Source organism: Phasianus colchicus, chromosome 2 (genome assembly GCF_987193195.1).
Source record: "Phasianus colchicus chromosome 2, bPhaCol1.hap1.1, whole genome shotgun sequence".
NCBI lineage: Eukaryota > Metazoa > Chordata > Aves > Galliformes > Phasianidae > Phasianus > Phasianus colchicus.
Window position 1 is genome coordinate 33,400,153 of NC_143437.1, and position 14,892 is coordinate 33,415,044.

The 14,892-nt window shown below is 36.7% G+C and overlaps 1 protein-coding gene and 1 pseudogene across 5 annotated transcripts in view; one reads left to right on the plus strand and one right to left on the minus strand.

Annotated features, from left to right (window-relative positions):
- PRKD3 (protein kinase D3) overlaps positions 1 to 14,892 on the minus strand; it is a 44,553-nt gene that overhangs the window by 5,645 nt on the left and 24,016 nt on the right. For all 5 annotated transcript variants that reach the window (XR_004166896.2, XM_090135293.1, XM_090135292.1 and 2 more), the window contains exons 9-15: positions 13,390 to 13,513; positions 10,390 to 10,467; positions 8,714 to 8,990; positions 4,672 to 4,724; positions 4,231 to 4,303; positions 1,126 to 1,232; positions 381 to 542 (exon numbers count right to left, since the gene is read on the minus strand). Coding sequence is in view for 4 of the 5 variants with exons in the window: in XM_090135293.1 (XP_089991419.1) it covers positions 381 to 542; positions 1,126 to 1,232; positions 4,231 to 4,303; positions 4,672 to 4,724; positions 8,714 to 8,990; positions 10,390 to 10,467; positions 13,390 to 13,513 (874 nt within the window). In the remaining variant the exon portion in view is untranslated. The remainder of the gene's footprint in view (positions 1 to 380; positions 543 to 1,125; positions 1,233 to 4,230; positions 4,304 to 4,671; positions 4,725 to 8,713; positions 8,991 to 10,389; positions 10,468 to 13,389; positions 13,514 to 14,892) is intronic.
- LOC149918954 (uncharacterized) lies at positions 5,732 to 7,551 on the plus strand (annotated as a pseudogene).

The window sequence follows — 14,892 nt, forward strand, 5'->3', positions numbered from 1 at the left end:
ACAGAAAGCAGTATAAAATTTGTTTCAATATAGCCTTGAAGAATTCATATATAATGTACAAGCATTACTTTTCCAGTCAATAGGCTGGAACCAATGGTTTTGTGATGATTTTTTCTTTTCTTTTTTTTTTTTTTTTTTAACTCCACCATTTTGAACATTTAGAGTTTTGATGTACATCTTCAGATATCCATGATGTTAAGTCTTGTGAAAGAGGATCAGAAAAATATTCCAGATTATTTCCATGTTTTTTCAACTGCCATTCGATACACAGCTCCTTGTGCTGTCTCACACAGAGGAAACCCTTCTCCAAACTCCATTCTCACATAACTATGAAAGACAACTCTAGCCTTTCCTCTCAAGGAGAGAGACTGAATGCTAACCTGAGTGACCATGAACTTAGTTATTCGTTCTGGAAGTCGACTTTTCTCACTGGAAAGAATCATCTCTAGCATATCACCATGTAGCTTTTCCATCACAACAAAGACCCGTTCTGGGGTTTCAAACATACATTCCAGATTCACAATCCCAGGGTGATGCAAATTCTAAAATAAAGTAGTAGAAGTACATCACTAAAATAAAACAGCATGAAATATTCTGAATTACACAGTAATATTGTAGCACAGATCAAAGAGTAGTTAAGCAGAGAGTTAGAAATGAAAAGCAAACATGTCAGAGGCAAGAAATTAGTTTGAATCATACACAATAATCCATGAAATACACAAACTATCAATATTAAGGCTTTTTTTTAGCACAAATTATCCGTAATTATTTTACAGTTGATACACTCAATAGCTTGAGTACAGAACATGCAAAATCACCATTCAGACAGAGGAGCCAATAATAAAAGACAACATAAAATACTACAGTTTCCAGTTGGCTGAGGGAGACATGGAACCAAAGTACAGGTCCTTGGTGCATCTCCTGTTGCAGCAGATACTACCCTCAAGTTATCAACACTATCAAACGCTTGGCAATTCCCTACTTACGAGATTCTTCCTACAAAAAGACTCAAAAATCACATGCAACAGATGCAGAAATCAATTCAGAGCACTTACAGACATTACACAATGTTAGCAATGGCTTATTTGAGGAAAACTCAGACATGATACAAAAATCATTTTGTACCTGGAGAATGGCAACTTCATTACGAAGCTGACTTTCTTGCTTAGTTGGAAACCTCATCTTGTCAATAACTTTGATAGCTACATCTCTTCCAGTCTTCCTATGTTTCCCTGAATGGAAAGTCAACATCAAACATCAAGAGGCACAAACAATTCATAGCTATAGAAAACTACAGCAGGAATCTCTTTTTGGAGAAACAGTTACATTCTATGCAAATCTACAATATCACTCTATTTTGTATTTAAAACTGCAGTTGGTATATGAGTAACCAGAAGTGACCAACCTCAATAGGAGGGTTGTAGATAAGTTTAAACCATTTGCTACACTGCTCTTAGATAAACATGTTGACATTAGCCCCTGCTGAAAAAGAATTGTGGATTCACTACTGATGGATGGGAAGCTGGACATGAGCCAGCAATGTGCCCTCACTGCCCAAAAAGCCAACCTTATCCCGGGCTCCATTAAAAGAAGCATGGCCAGCAGGTCAAGGGAGGTGATCCTGCCCCTCTGCTCTGCATTCCAGATGTGGAATCCTCAATCCTCAGTAAAGGAGAGATGTGGACCTGTTGGAGCATGTCCAGCACATCCTTGGAGATATTCAGGATCAGACTGGAGCAGGCTCTGGGCAACCTGATGTAGCTGTAGGTGTCCCTGTTCATTGCAGGGAAGTTGGAAGGAGCCCTTATATGCCATCTAGTCCAACTCAAATGATTCTATGATTCTATGTTAGAAGTATTAGGTGGATTTTTGCCTTGTGCAAAGAACTTCTACATTAGCAAGTGTTACCTACTTCAGAATCTTGCCTCTCGCATAAAAAAGATACAAAAAACACAACAAGAAAGAAACTAACAAACAAAACAACATTCAAGACAAATGTGAAGGAAGATAAACAACATCATCTCCAGTGGTTTCAGCAGATACTTTTATGGGCTTCATGTGCTCAGGAAGTTATATCTAAAAGTCTGCAGAAGTGAAGGAACTATGTGCCATAAAAGGCTAACACCCATGAGGTAACTGGTTACCATAAAAAAGCCCTAGAAGTTTCTAATTTAGGAAAAAAAAAAGGGGGGCTGATGATGCCAGTATTAAACCTTGCTGTAGCCTGCACCAGCTAAGTGAGAAGCATCCTGCATACACAGGATATTTCAAGAGCTATGTGGGTTGCTCACCCAGGTTTCCTGTAACTTCTAAAACTGTTTTCTCTCACACTCAAATCAGAGAGGTTAATGGGAGGACACACTGAAAGACTTGGATAATTTAGAACATTTAATATTAAACTAATACAGATAAAGTGAGTCCAAGCCAAAGAAAAAGAAAGTTATTATCTGCTCCATGTAAGGTCTGGAAGCTATTTTAGAAGAAGGCATGACACACAGCTACAGCACAAAGCAACACAAAGGATTCTACCTACTATCACAGCTAGAGACAGGGCTATGGAAAGCCCAGCTACAGCTCACTACTAACCCTGACCGCCTCACCTGCTGCTCTGCAGTCAGAACTGCTGGCCAGGGCTTAAGTTAAGGCAGAGGAATTGCTTTTGAAGGCTGCATGGAGCAACCAGTGTGCTTGCCTTAAGTTCCTCATGAATAAAGGCTTATGTCCACTAAAAGAGGTAAGACAGTGGAATTACTCAAGGTCCAAAAGAGTTAAACAAGGTTGCCAAATAGAACTAACAATTGGAAAAGAAATATTTTTAAAAATTATATTAGTCCTAAGGAAAACAAACTATACAAATGCAAAAGCATAAAGCCACAAGCCTCAAGAGATCAGTGAAGTTTTGTCTTTTTCCTGTCACAAATCAGCAATTTTTAGGCAAGATGTTAGGAATCACAGCTCCTGGCTATGGTTTAAATAAAACCCTAAAATCGTTAGGGAAAATGCCTCTAGCTTCAATAAACATCAAATTATATTGAAGTATAAAAGAAAACTGAGAAACAAACACAAGGTTGCAAGAGAACATAAAACAAAAGCATCAAACTAACAACACACAGCTACAGAAGCTAAAAGTACACAAAGAAAGATTAACTGTAGCATGAAAAATATGTACCTGAGGTTTATCTAAAAGGCAGGTTAGGGGAGTATATTTAGAAGTAAAATCAAAATATGTAACTACTGTTTGTATTTATGTACATTCTGTTCATAAGAAAGGAAACATAATTCAATTCACAATATGCTTTAAGAAATCTTGGGGTAGAGACAAAGGAGCCTCTCAAGCATCATTGGCAGACAGAAGAATGATAGCCACAGAATTTCCAGACTACAGACAATACGACAGAAACAGAAAGGTTCCCACTTTAAATCGTTAGTTACCCTTTTTCTTCCTTCCTAGATCTATGGTCTGTGGCTTTCTCAACATTGGAGATATGTTATATGGGATTTATAAGAAAGAAATGAAAAAAACAATAGGGCATCCAGTTCATGATGTATCTCTAACAGTTGCTCTTTTTGTGATTAAATACTATCAATAAGTTACATGTTGCAATGGAAGCTTTTAAATAAAGAAGAGATATAACTACATCCCAAGACTAAAGCTGAGACTTCAGTAAAGAATTCCTCTACTTTATCCTGCTGACAAAAATTGGTAGTGAAATCATCTGCATAAAGTACTGTTAAAGCACAAACTAAAACACGTACTCTTCCAATTGTTTTCAGCTGCTTCTCTCAGATATCCATAAAAACCAGAGCTATACTGCACAGCCTCTTTAAATACATAATTCTTACACTGTATAATACAGACAACAGTGATAGAATTTTAAATATTTAAATAAAAATTATTTATTTAAATAAAAATCATGAAGGCCAAACTGAGACTAGTGACTGCTTTGTATTTTATTGTAGCCAAAATGCAATGTGTACTCTGAAGTGATTTTGAAGGAATGCAGAACTCAATATGCAAAAAAAAAAAAAAAAAAAGGAAAAAAAACCTAATTGTAAGAAATACTATAATCAAAATGCAAACAGGCTATACCACAGTTATCCAAACAAAACTTTTAACAAGATCAACTTCACCAAGATATTATTGATACAGCTAAGCAAATATGAAAAGGCCAATTATAACAAGTTTAGTTACACTCCATCTTAGTTAAAAGCATCATGGATTCTACTTACCTCCATATACAATACCAAACTGACCGGAACCCAGAACTTCATCAGCAAATATCTGGTACACAGTGCTGATATCCTAATGCAAGAGGAAAAATCATAAGCATCAGGTATACTCAAAATGTTCATGAGCATATTAATTAGTACTGGCTAAGCTGTATTTAAATTTTATGTTAAAATATGTAAAGAGTAATATCACTGCCCTCAAGTGAAGGGAAGAGGAAACTTTTCCTGAAGTGGTTCCACTTAACCACACTGTATATAGAGACATACATTAACACAAACTAACAGTTGTGTCAAGTAAGTAGACTACCTCCTGTTAGGTACATAGTGTGGTCTTATCTAGCTGAAATATCAGAGTGTTGCTTTCTCTGTCATAAACTGTTACTACCAATTACTTTAAAATACTCAGATTAATAAACTTTTTATACAATGCATGTGACTCACCACATTCTCCTGGACTTGGCAATTTGAAACAGAGATGCTTAGAGATAAATCTTCTGCAATAAAGAAGAAATACAACAGAATAAGAAAATAGAAAAGTTAAGCTTTTGACAGCAAAAAATTATTGACTTTTATCCCAATGAATTATTTTTATGGCTGTTTTGCAAAAGCATAATCTAGAACTCAAGTTTCACAGACTGATTAGATGAACAACCCAGGGAGTTTTGCTGAGATTATTTGTCCATTTTTATCATATCACTGATAATAATGATAGAACAGTATGTGAGTCTAGACAATAGAACTGGTGAACCAAAAGCAATAGTAGTGTGGCAACTGTATCAGATTTCATTAAACTACTAAAAATTTCTGGTAGTAATTGAGAAGAACACAGATAAGAGGATTAGGTGCATCCCCTACAGTCAAATGTGTGTGACTAACTTTGTATATCTTGATGCTGCACAAAATCTGTAATGTACAAGAAAAGGAAATAAATCAAGCAAAAAAAGGTAAGAAGACCTGATAGTCAGAAAAAAATCTGTAATATAAACAAAGGTTTTGAAAGTGTTTCACAGATATACTGTAAAAGCATTACCAATCTTTAGAATATAACAGCACATCTAGGAAGCATCATTTTCAAGTAAAAGTACTAAAAAAGGGTGCACAATTTCTTGTCAGCCTGCGACAGATGATGACATGAGGTTTTCATTATAGAAATAACATTAAGATAAGCAGGGAAGAAAAGGCATGTGGAAGCAGAAAACTTTTTCCTTTGACTTCAAGATGGAGGTCAGGCATCTCTGATAAATAGACACCTACTATTTCTTATGTTAATTTAAAAAAAAAAATCACTTATAAGGTGAATGCAGGACATACTACAGACTGCAGATTTTGAAAAGAACCTTCATTACCCTCAAAAGAGCTTTGTTCTTTAGCAAGCTTACTGATAATACAAAGCTGGGAGTAGTGGTTGACACACTGGAAGGCTCTGCTGCCATTCAGGAAGACCTGGACAGACTGGAGTGCTGGGGCAGGGAGGAACCTTTACAAGAGCAAGTGTAGAGTCATGCACCTCAGGAAGAATAACCACATGCTTCAGTATAGGTTAGGGGCTGATGTGCTGGAGAGGAGCTCTGCAGAGAAGGACTCAGGGGTTCTGGTGGATAACAGGTTGGCCATGAGCCAGCAGTGTGCCCTCGTGGCCAAGAAGGCCAATAGCATTCTGGGCTCTATTAAAAAGAGCACGGCCAGCAGGTCGAGGGAAGTTATCCTCCCCATTTATTCTGCCCTCAGGAGGCCACGTTTAGAATACTGTGTCCAGTTCTGGACTCTCCAGTTCAAAAAAGACAGGAACCTCCTAAAAGGAGTCCAGCAGGGGGCCACATAGATGACTAAGGGCCTGGAGCATCTCCCATGTGAGGACAGACTAAGTAATCTGGGACTGTTCAGCCTGGGGAAAAGAAGACTGAGAGGGGATTTCATTAATGTTTATAAATATCTAAAGAGAGGTGGGAAGCAAATGCATGAGTCCAGACTCTTCTTGGTGGTACGTAGCAATAGAACAAAGAGTAATGGTCTAAAACTTGAACATCGGAAGTTCTGTACTAAAATGCAGAAGAACTTTACGGTAAGGGTGACAGAGCACTGGAACAGGTTGCCCAGAGAGGTTCTGGAGTCTCCTTTTAAGGAGATATTTAAGACCCTCTGGATGCCCACCTGTGCAACCCAGTGTAGGGAACCAGCTTTAGCAGCGGGGTTTGACTCAATGATCTCTTGAGGTCCCCTCTCAACCCCTGCAATTCTGTGAACACATGCCCAATTTTTGTCACCAGTGCCTTATCTTAAAGAAAGAATGTATAGACTTAAGATAGGAAATAATATTAGTTCTCAAAGGACTCTGAATCTGCATCTGAAATACTAATCAGAATTACAGCTACACACATGTCTACTGATTACTGCCTTCTGCTTGAAGTTAGTCAGGTCTGTACTGGAGTACTACAGAACATAAGGGAAAACAAAACGAAGGCATACAAAAAAGTTACCAAGGACAATTTGTTTCAACCTCGCTACAGTTTAACTAGAAAAAAAAGTGAAGACAGTTTTTGAAACTGTTTAAGGGAACAGACTGAACACCTCTCCACAAATAGCTACAGAACACAAAGTATCTGCTTCCCCTCTTTAGGTAGGGATTGAGTTACTCCAAATCAGTTTCCTGAAGCCTCTGAAGCCTCTGACACCCACATGAACAAGGGCTGAAATGCTGACATTTATGAAGAAAAGAGTAATGTCAGAATTTAACACCTAATTTACAGCAGGTAATAGCTTATGTAATTGGCTACTTTTACCTTAATTTTAATCTCCCCTTTCCCTATCACCTCAGAAACATCATACAAAGAAACATCCCAAACACCAGGCAAAGCATCCAAAAGGATTCTTTCCTGTGAGTCAAAGTGGAGGAGTATCCCCAGTACTAATGACTTGCTGGCAAAAACACGGCATAAACTGACTGTTTGGTGCCTTGTGGACATTCTGACACTACACATTCCCTGCTGCTTTAAGTATTTCAAGCATTAGCAATGCCCTGCTCTGGTCTACTCATTTAAGAGAACACATCTGAGGATACAGAATTATTACTTTTTTTTTTTTTAAATGTAAGTACAATTTTCTTAATGGTTCTTGGGACACGTCTGATGGCTCAGTGAGCAGGAAGAAGAGGTAAGGACATACAGTTTGTGGTCTTCTTAGAGTTAAGAGAACAGCTGTCTGCACTAAGAATGTGGAAATGTCGCTATAAATCCACGGTCGTTTCTTATACTTCTACAATCCTAATCATGCTAAAATATGTCTTCTCTATCTAGCCCATAGCTCTATTACCTACTACTGATAATTTTTCATTTAAATTAAAAAAAAAAAAAAAAAAAGGGGTAAAAAATGGGGTTTTTGGAAAAAGTAACTGCATTCAAATGTCTCTCGTGGACAGTAGGCCTTCAGTTTTAAAGAACAGAGAGTGCTTCAGTATATAGGTGTTTGGAACTCATATGTGCATATCAGAAGTGGCATTTTACGTAGGTAAAAGGCCTGTTACAAGCTACCTTCTTACAGCTATGTTTCTTGACTATAGTTAATTAGAAATACAAGTAGACACATTTTACAGTTCACCATTTCAGACCACAGTTATATTTTCACAAAGTGCCTTTACCTAAGATTAGCATTTACATGCCCTTAACTGCTGCTGATGCAGTATAACAAGATATCAGAGACAGAGAAACTAATCACAGGACCTCCTACAGAAAAAAAAAAAAAAAAGGAAAAGGAAAAAAAAAAGAAAAAAAAACTAAGAGAAGATTAAAGAGTATCTGGAAGTTGAAAGGAAACTGAAGAATGAAAACATAAAAGTCAATACAGAATGTGCATGACCGTTGTTGCAAAGGACAAGGAGATATCTGAAGAGAAAGAGCACAATATGTGCCTAGCAGAGTCTTGATAATGAATAAGATCCTACGCTAGAGAAAGAAGAGTAAAACAGGCACAAAAGGAAGAAAATGTATTTTGTATTAGTACTCAGAGCTCAGCAAATATTCTTTTCATCACTAGCAACATTTACATTTCATCACCAGCTTCCTTCTTTCTCCTTAGCTACAGATCTCTTTTATTTTTTTAAATATGGATGATGTCAAAAAGCATCCGATTTTTTGTACGTATATAAATAACCTGATGGAAAGAGATGCTTATAAAAGTTGATTAGAAATATCTCAACTATGGTCCCCTTTTACATCCAGCAACTAAAGTGTGAATCCTTACTGCTCATATGATAAAAATTCTGCAGTACGAATTAATGTGGGCAAACTGATTTTTTACTACTACTTGCTGCTACAACAGATTAAGAGATTTGCTCATACACCCTCCATAAAACTTGAGTGCCACTTCTTAGAAGCTTGTGGAAGATTACAGACCCAATTCAGCAGAAGATAGACAAACAGACTTTTCTGAAATCTCTATCATTTATAGCTTCAGAACATGAGTAACAGTGCCTTGTCTGCCTGCTTACTGTGATCTTTTCCTTGTCCTGCAGCTGTGCAAACGCTAGCTTGAGGAGTGACTGGCATCAAGGCCTGACGAATGGCTTTCTCCCAGCCCTGAGCTACGTCAAGTCCAACTCCGGTGGCAGCAAGAACAGGACTGTGGTGACTGCTGCCATTGTTTTCGCCAACAAAGTACACCATCGTATCAGTGATGATCTCAAAACAGTACGGATTGCTGCCCTGCACCATGTTTGAAAAATCTCGAGGCTGAGTCACCTGGAGAATTTCTGAAAGTGGAATCTCCTGAAGAAAAATATTAAAGATTAAAAAAATGAAAATACATATAATACTTTAACATACTACTGTTCAGAACTTAAAATGTTTGCAGAGAAATCAAAGCAAATATATCAAAATACCAAAACACCAAGCTTCATAACTACTGTCAAAATGTAGACAAACTGTTACCCACCCACAGCTCTCCAAATTCCTCTACAGATGCCTAGAGAGCCCCACCACAGTTCCCAATATACAACCACTAATCTCTACACAAACTGCGTTCATGCTCAGCATGAGACAACCCATCATCCAGCATACAGGTGATGCACAACTACAGAATGACTGTTTCCCACCGCATTCATAGATTATACAGTTTAGCCAGAGAAGAATGCAATAGGGAAAAAGATTGACACATTAGGAAGAGGATGTAGTTGTACAAGCTGGCCAAAAAGTATTACTTCACATTTCTGAATCAATTTTGGAAAAGATTGTTTTTCATGTAAATATGAACAATTTCTTTCAATTTCTCTACCTCATGAGTTTAAGAACATGTTACAAAGCAGTATTAGGGAACAGATCTGAAGGAAGGAAAAGCTGCAAGTTCAAGCTAGTTGGAGGAGGACATTCCACATATACGGAAGGGCTTACAGGTGCACATCACTTGCAAGAGTAGTGAACAAGCAGGTGAACACTGGGCTGGATTATGAGGTTAAGAGGCAGTAGCTGATTAGGATGAAGAGGAAATAAATGTAGAGATAACAACTGTGAATGTTTCTAATAGCAAAGACAAATAATCCATGATTTAAGCAGTAAAAAAAAGGAGGGGCAAAGGGACAAGTCAAAGGACTAAAAGCAGTGTCAGGGTGGAATAACAAGCAAGGAACATATTTTACCAGCTGTGTTTTGAATGCACGGGGCAATATACAAGTATCAGGGAGGTCTGAGAAGAAGAAACTGCATTGGTCAAGATAGGGATGAAAAGGATCTGGGCAAGTTTAGCTGGGTGTACAGAGAAAAGGCTTGATCTTAGAGATGTTATAAAGGAAGAAACCGCAAGATTTGGACCCCCACCTAAAGGTGAAAGACAAGAAAGGGAAAAATCTTGTTTATACAATTGTAGACATTTTCTGAATATTCTACCACTGAACACACTACTATATTTGCAGTGTAACATACTTATAGCCAAGCTTCTTTCATATAATGCTAGGCTGCACAGTAAATTTCCCTCTAAAACTTGCTCGCAACTTTCAGTTGTGCAGTTGGGAAATAAATAAGCATGCAACTTTCAGTCACTGCTTACTTTTTTACTTTAAAAGATGGGAAACTAACATAATATATATTATACTACTTGGAAGCATTTATTTCAAGCACATAAAACCTCTTAAGTAAATCAAATGCAACACAATTATTACTCATCATGAATTACCTTGTAATATTTTGTTCCAGATTCATTTTGAAATAGTGTGAGGCATTTGCTGTCCAGTCTCCAGTAATGTCTTTTCCTCTACAAAATCCACAGTACAAAAGCATAAATTATTAGGAGTACTTATGGTATCCAATTATTTTAATGAGAAATTGTTTAAATAACTAAGGTAATCAAATGATGTTAATCTACAGTTCCATCTTAGACTGGATACACAAAAAACACATTTTGGGAATACAGTTATTTGCTTGCCTTTTTTTTTTTTTTTTTAAATTCAAGAATAGGCTCATAGAAGTATTTGCATAAACCAGAAAAAAACATCACTTACCTTACAGTAACAGAGGTGATAACAGTTATCATCTCCTATAGAAAACAACTACCAACATAAACTTCACTCTGTGTGCATGTGCTCACAAAATCTGAATTATTTTCATTTAGCAACAACTGTGGGAGCCACAGTTTCTCCTTCCATGCCCCCACACCAACATGACGTGGGTTTAAGAACTGAGCAAGTCTAACAAGTCCTCCATTCCTTTGTAAACAGAAAATTCTGGAGGTTGGACACAGTGATCTCTAGAAGTCCCTCCCAAGCCCTACAAGTCTGCAATTCTAGGTGGTTGAAGTGCACAGTGGCAAAAAAAAAAAATAGGCAGATTATGAGAGTCTTAGGGAAAAGATGAAAAATTAAGATAAAAATCAAGACAGATTATGTAGCCACTTTTGAGAAGTTTCCATCAATGAAATATTTTCCATCAGAGAATAATATGCATATACATTCTGATACACAACTGCCTAATAACCTTAAGCATAGGTGTATTCCTAAAAATAGAGAATCATCTGAAAGATATTTGGACTTGAAAAGCTATATGGCTATATGGATCTAATTGAATTGCTTGCACCAACCTCATATAGTCAGAAAGTTTTTTTTTCCCCAAGAAAAATCAAAGGTCCTTAGCTCTGGACAAAGAATGACAATGCTTAGAAAAATAACACCCTTATATTATATCTAATACAGAGCTTAAATGATTTCAGTCATAGGGAAGCTAAGACCATCTTAGGATGGAGCTAGGTGATTTAACTAAATGAAAGTTCAAGCCAGCACCAAATGGAAATTGGGTGAAAGTATTAGGGTGAACTCATTGTTTTAACATACATGCTTTTTAAAAAATCATAAATCAAGGAAGGCTTGGAGTGTTTAAGGAACACATTGGTAGATATTCAGGAACACTAAATATGCCTATAATACTGAGAAAGGAAGGGCTCAGAATGAGAAAAACAAGAATACAGATGACGACAACAATTTCTCCCTATAATGGGTGAAATACCTTGTTATCCAGGCTCAACAAAAGTATGCTGATATGCTGTTAGAATAAACCTCTTTGGAACTAATGGAAAGTTGAAGTTGTGACAGGAACAAGAAAGAGTTTGACACTGCTGAAAGAGAGTGGACAAGGCATACAGCTGATTCTGTAACACATAATACAGAAGCTTCCAGCCACTAGGAAGCTCTCTGAAATCTTGCTTGGCTGCAAGTATCTTGCTTTGGAACAGAAAACTTTATTTGCTCCTCCTTTTGGTAGCTATCTTCTAGGTAGCAGCTTAACTGATAGATGGAAAAAAAAAAACACCTATGCTAAGGTGTTGTCCAAGACAATGCCAAAAAATAAAAATAAAATTCCATGGAAAAATGTACTGGTTGTGCTGAAAGACAAAAGCAGAGCCAAACATCAGGGCTGCCCTGAGCACTGCTTAGAACTACTTATCTTCTAACTATTATCTGGCTCTAATTTTTTCATAGCAAGCAGATGATAGTTGTGGCTATTAAGGAGCCTAGACTGAAATCACACCTAAAATGTTAGATATTTACTTGGATTTGTGATAAATACAACTAGTTAATACAAAACTGTACTTTAAAGACCACATGCAATTGTTTAGTTGACAAACACAGAAAGTGAAAATACTGGAGTACCCTGAGCTGTCTATGATTTCAACACAACTGAAATAAACTAAACTCCCAAATTCCTTCTTCTGACAAAGCCCTTCGTAGGGACAAATAATTCAGGAATATTTATGCTACCTTTCACAGTTTCAATGTGACAAACTGGGCTCCATGAGCTGTGGGAACTTCTCAACTTCATTCTTTTCTTTCATCTATCAGGAAAAGTCAATTCACTTTCATGCATTAGATAATTCTCTGGAATCCAGTTTTTCTTATCTTCTTTCACAAGACAAAAACAAAACAAAACCTCACAAGGAACTTGCCTTAGAAGGTTCAATTAATTAAGAGATCATTACTAGTAGCACTGCAAACAAACAGTGCTGGCTTTGTGGAAAACACTTACAAACCCAAGTTAATACAACCAAGCCACAGATCACAGAATCACAGAATCGTAGGGGTTGGAAGGGACCTCCAGAGATCATCGAGTCCAACCCCCCTGCCAAAGCAGGATCCCTACACCAGGTAGCAGGATCCCCTACACCAGGATCTTTATTCCACTAACATGAAGAGAAATAGTGGTTTTGGAATGGGGAATAGTGTTCAATAATGTTTACTATGAGATAGAACAAAATGCTAGAGGAATAACAGGCTTTCATATCTACACATATTTACTAAATTTCTACACAATATCTACACAAATTTACTAAATATCTCTATCATTGGAATAGCATTGACTGTTTCAATACTTGTCACTTTATAACAGAATTAATGTTTTCAGGTAAGTGAAGAAAACCTCCAAACGGGAAGAAGATAAGTCCAGCTGAAATCTTGAACATGCTATTCATTTGAGACTGATTAGAGATGCTTCTTTTTCTAAATTGAAAAGTGCTGATAGATCGTCACCTCAAAGATGTCTCCACTGCATCATACCTCCTCTTAACAAACACTATTGCTAAGTTATTTCAAATGATACTGTAAATCAGATTATCTAGATAACAGAAATAAAATGCAATGGTTTAGAGAAATAGTTTAAGTTATGGTAGGAAGAAACCAAAGTCACTGACCAGATTGTCTCTACTAGTATAGTGGACCATCCATCCTTCCTTCACCATCGTACTGCTCTTCCTCTTCGTATGCTTGATGGACTGTACAACCCTCATGAGAGGAATATTATTGCTTGTTGAGGGACTAAAAAAGAGAAAACAGTTAATATTTAAGCTAAAATATAAGAGTACTACAATGATAATGGTACTATACATCTAGCCCAAAATTTTCAAGAACAGGCACTTACTCTTCTCTTAGAACTTATTTCACTGATAGATGATAAGAAATTTGAGCTCCCACTAGCTCTCTTAATGCAAGTACTGCAGTACTTTCATTACATTACAGAAGGCAAAGGAAACACACTGAAATGAGACATCTACACAAATAATCCTTTTGAAACAATTTACTGCTTGAATCTTAATCCAGCATTAAAGTAATTAACATTGGCATTTTTACTATTTTCTCTTGCCTAAGTCAAGTTAATTATTTCATAATATTACACTAATAAAGCACACTTTCAATTTATGAAAACAGAAGTTTAATTCAAATGATACCTGAAAATACAAATCACATCGAATTAAATTAACTTTCTTGCAAGGTTCCTTGACAAGGATTTGATAATCTAACATTTTGACAATCACTAGTTTTCTGTCACATGCCAGAAAAGAATTGCTTCAGATGCTATTAATAAATGGAAAAATTCTACCTAGAAGTAGAACACAAAAAGATGCTACTTCCAACTTAGGAAGTCCTTAAGCTATAAATCATTGAAAGTTCTTCTTCCTGAACTATATGTTCTTCCTGTTCTCATACTCTTCCTTACATATTTGCCATGAGACACTGGGTAAAAATTACCTTTGTTTGAACTATTACAATTGCTCTTTTATTTTTAAGAATGACACTAAGAAAATCAGGATGCTATTCAGAATAAGAATTTCCCCAGGGACATGGTGGAGGCTTTCAAGATGCAATTGAAGATAATCACATCTAGGCTACCTTTTCCCATAAACTTTGGATCTTCTGGGGTCCCTTCCAACATGGCCAGCTCTATGATTCTATGATAATACAAAAATTAAAAAGGCTAAACTTGATTAAAGGAACTATCACTGGAAGTGTTCAAAGTCAGTTTGGACAGGGCTTTGAGCAACCTGATACAGTGAAAGATGTCTCAACCCACAGCAAGGGGCAGGGGGACTAGATGATGTTTAAACACCCCTTCCAGCTCTAACCATTCTGTGATTCTATGGAACAGTTATCTGATGAAAGACTTCAGAGAATCACATCCTAGTTAAAGCAATTGGCTGCCTAGAATAAATTAAAATATAAGTATTAAAGTGTCACTAGAGTAATTATTTTTAGATCAACACTTGTACACTAGTAATTAAATTAGGCTGAAGTCACAAAGATCTTTCTCACATCTTTGCCTTTAGCCATACTTTTAACCATGGTTCAATAATTTCATTTTATTTATTTGATAACATTCATAGCACAGCACTTTCCTAATTAAAGAGAACATATTATTT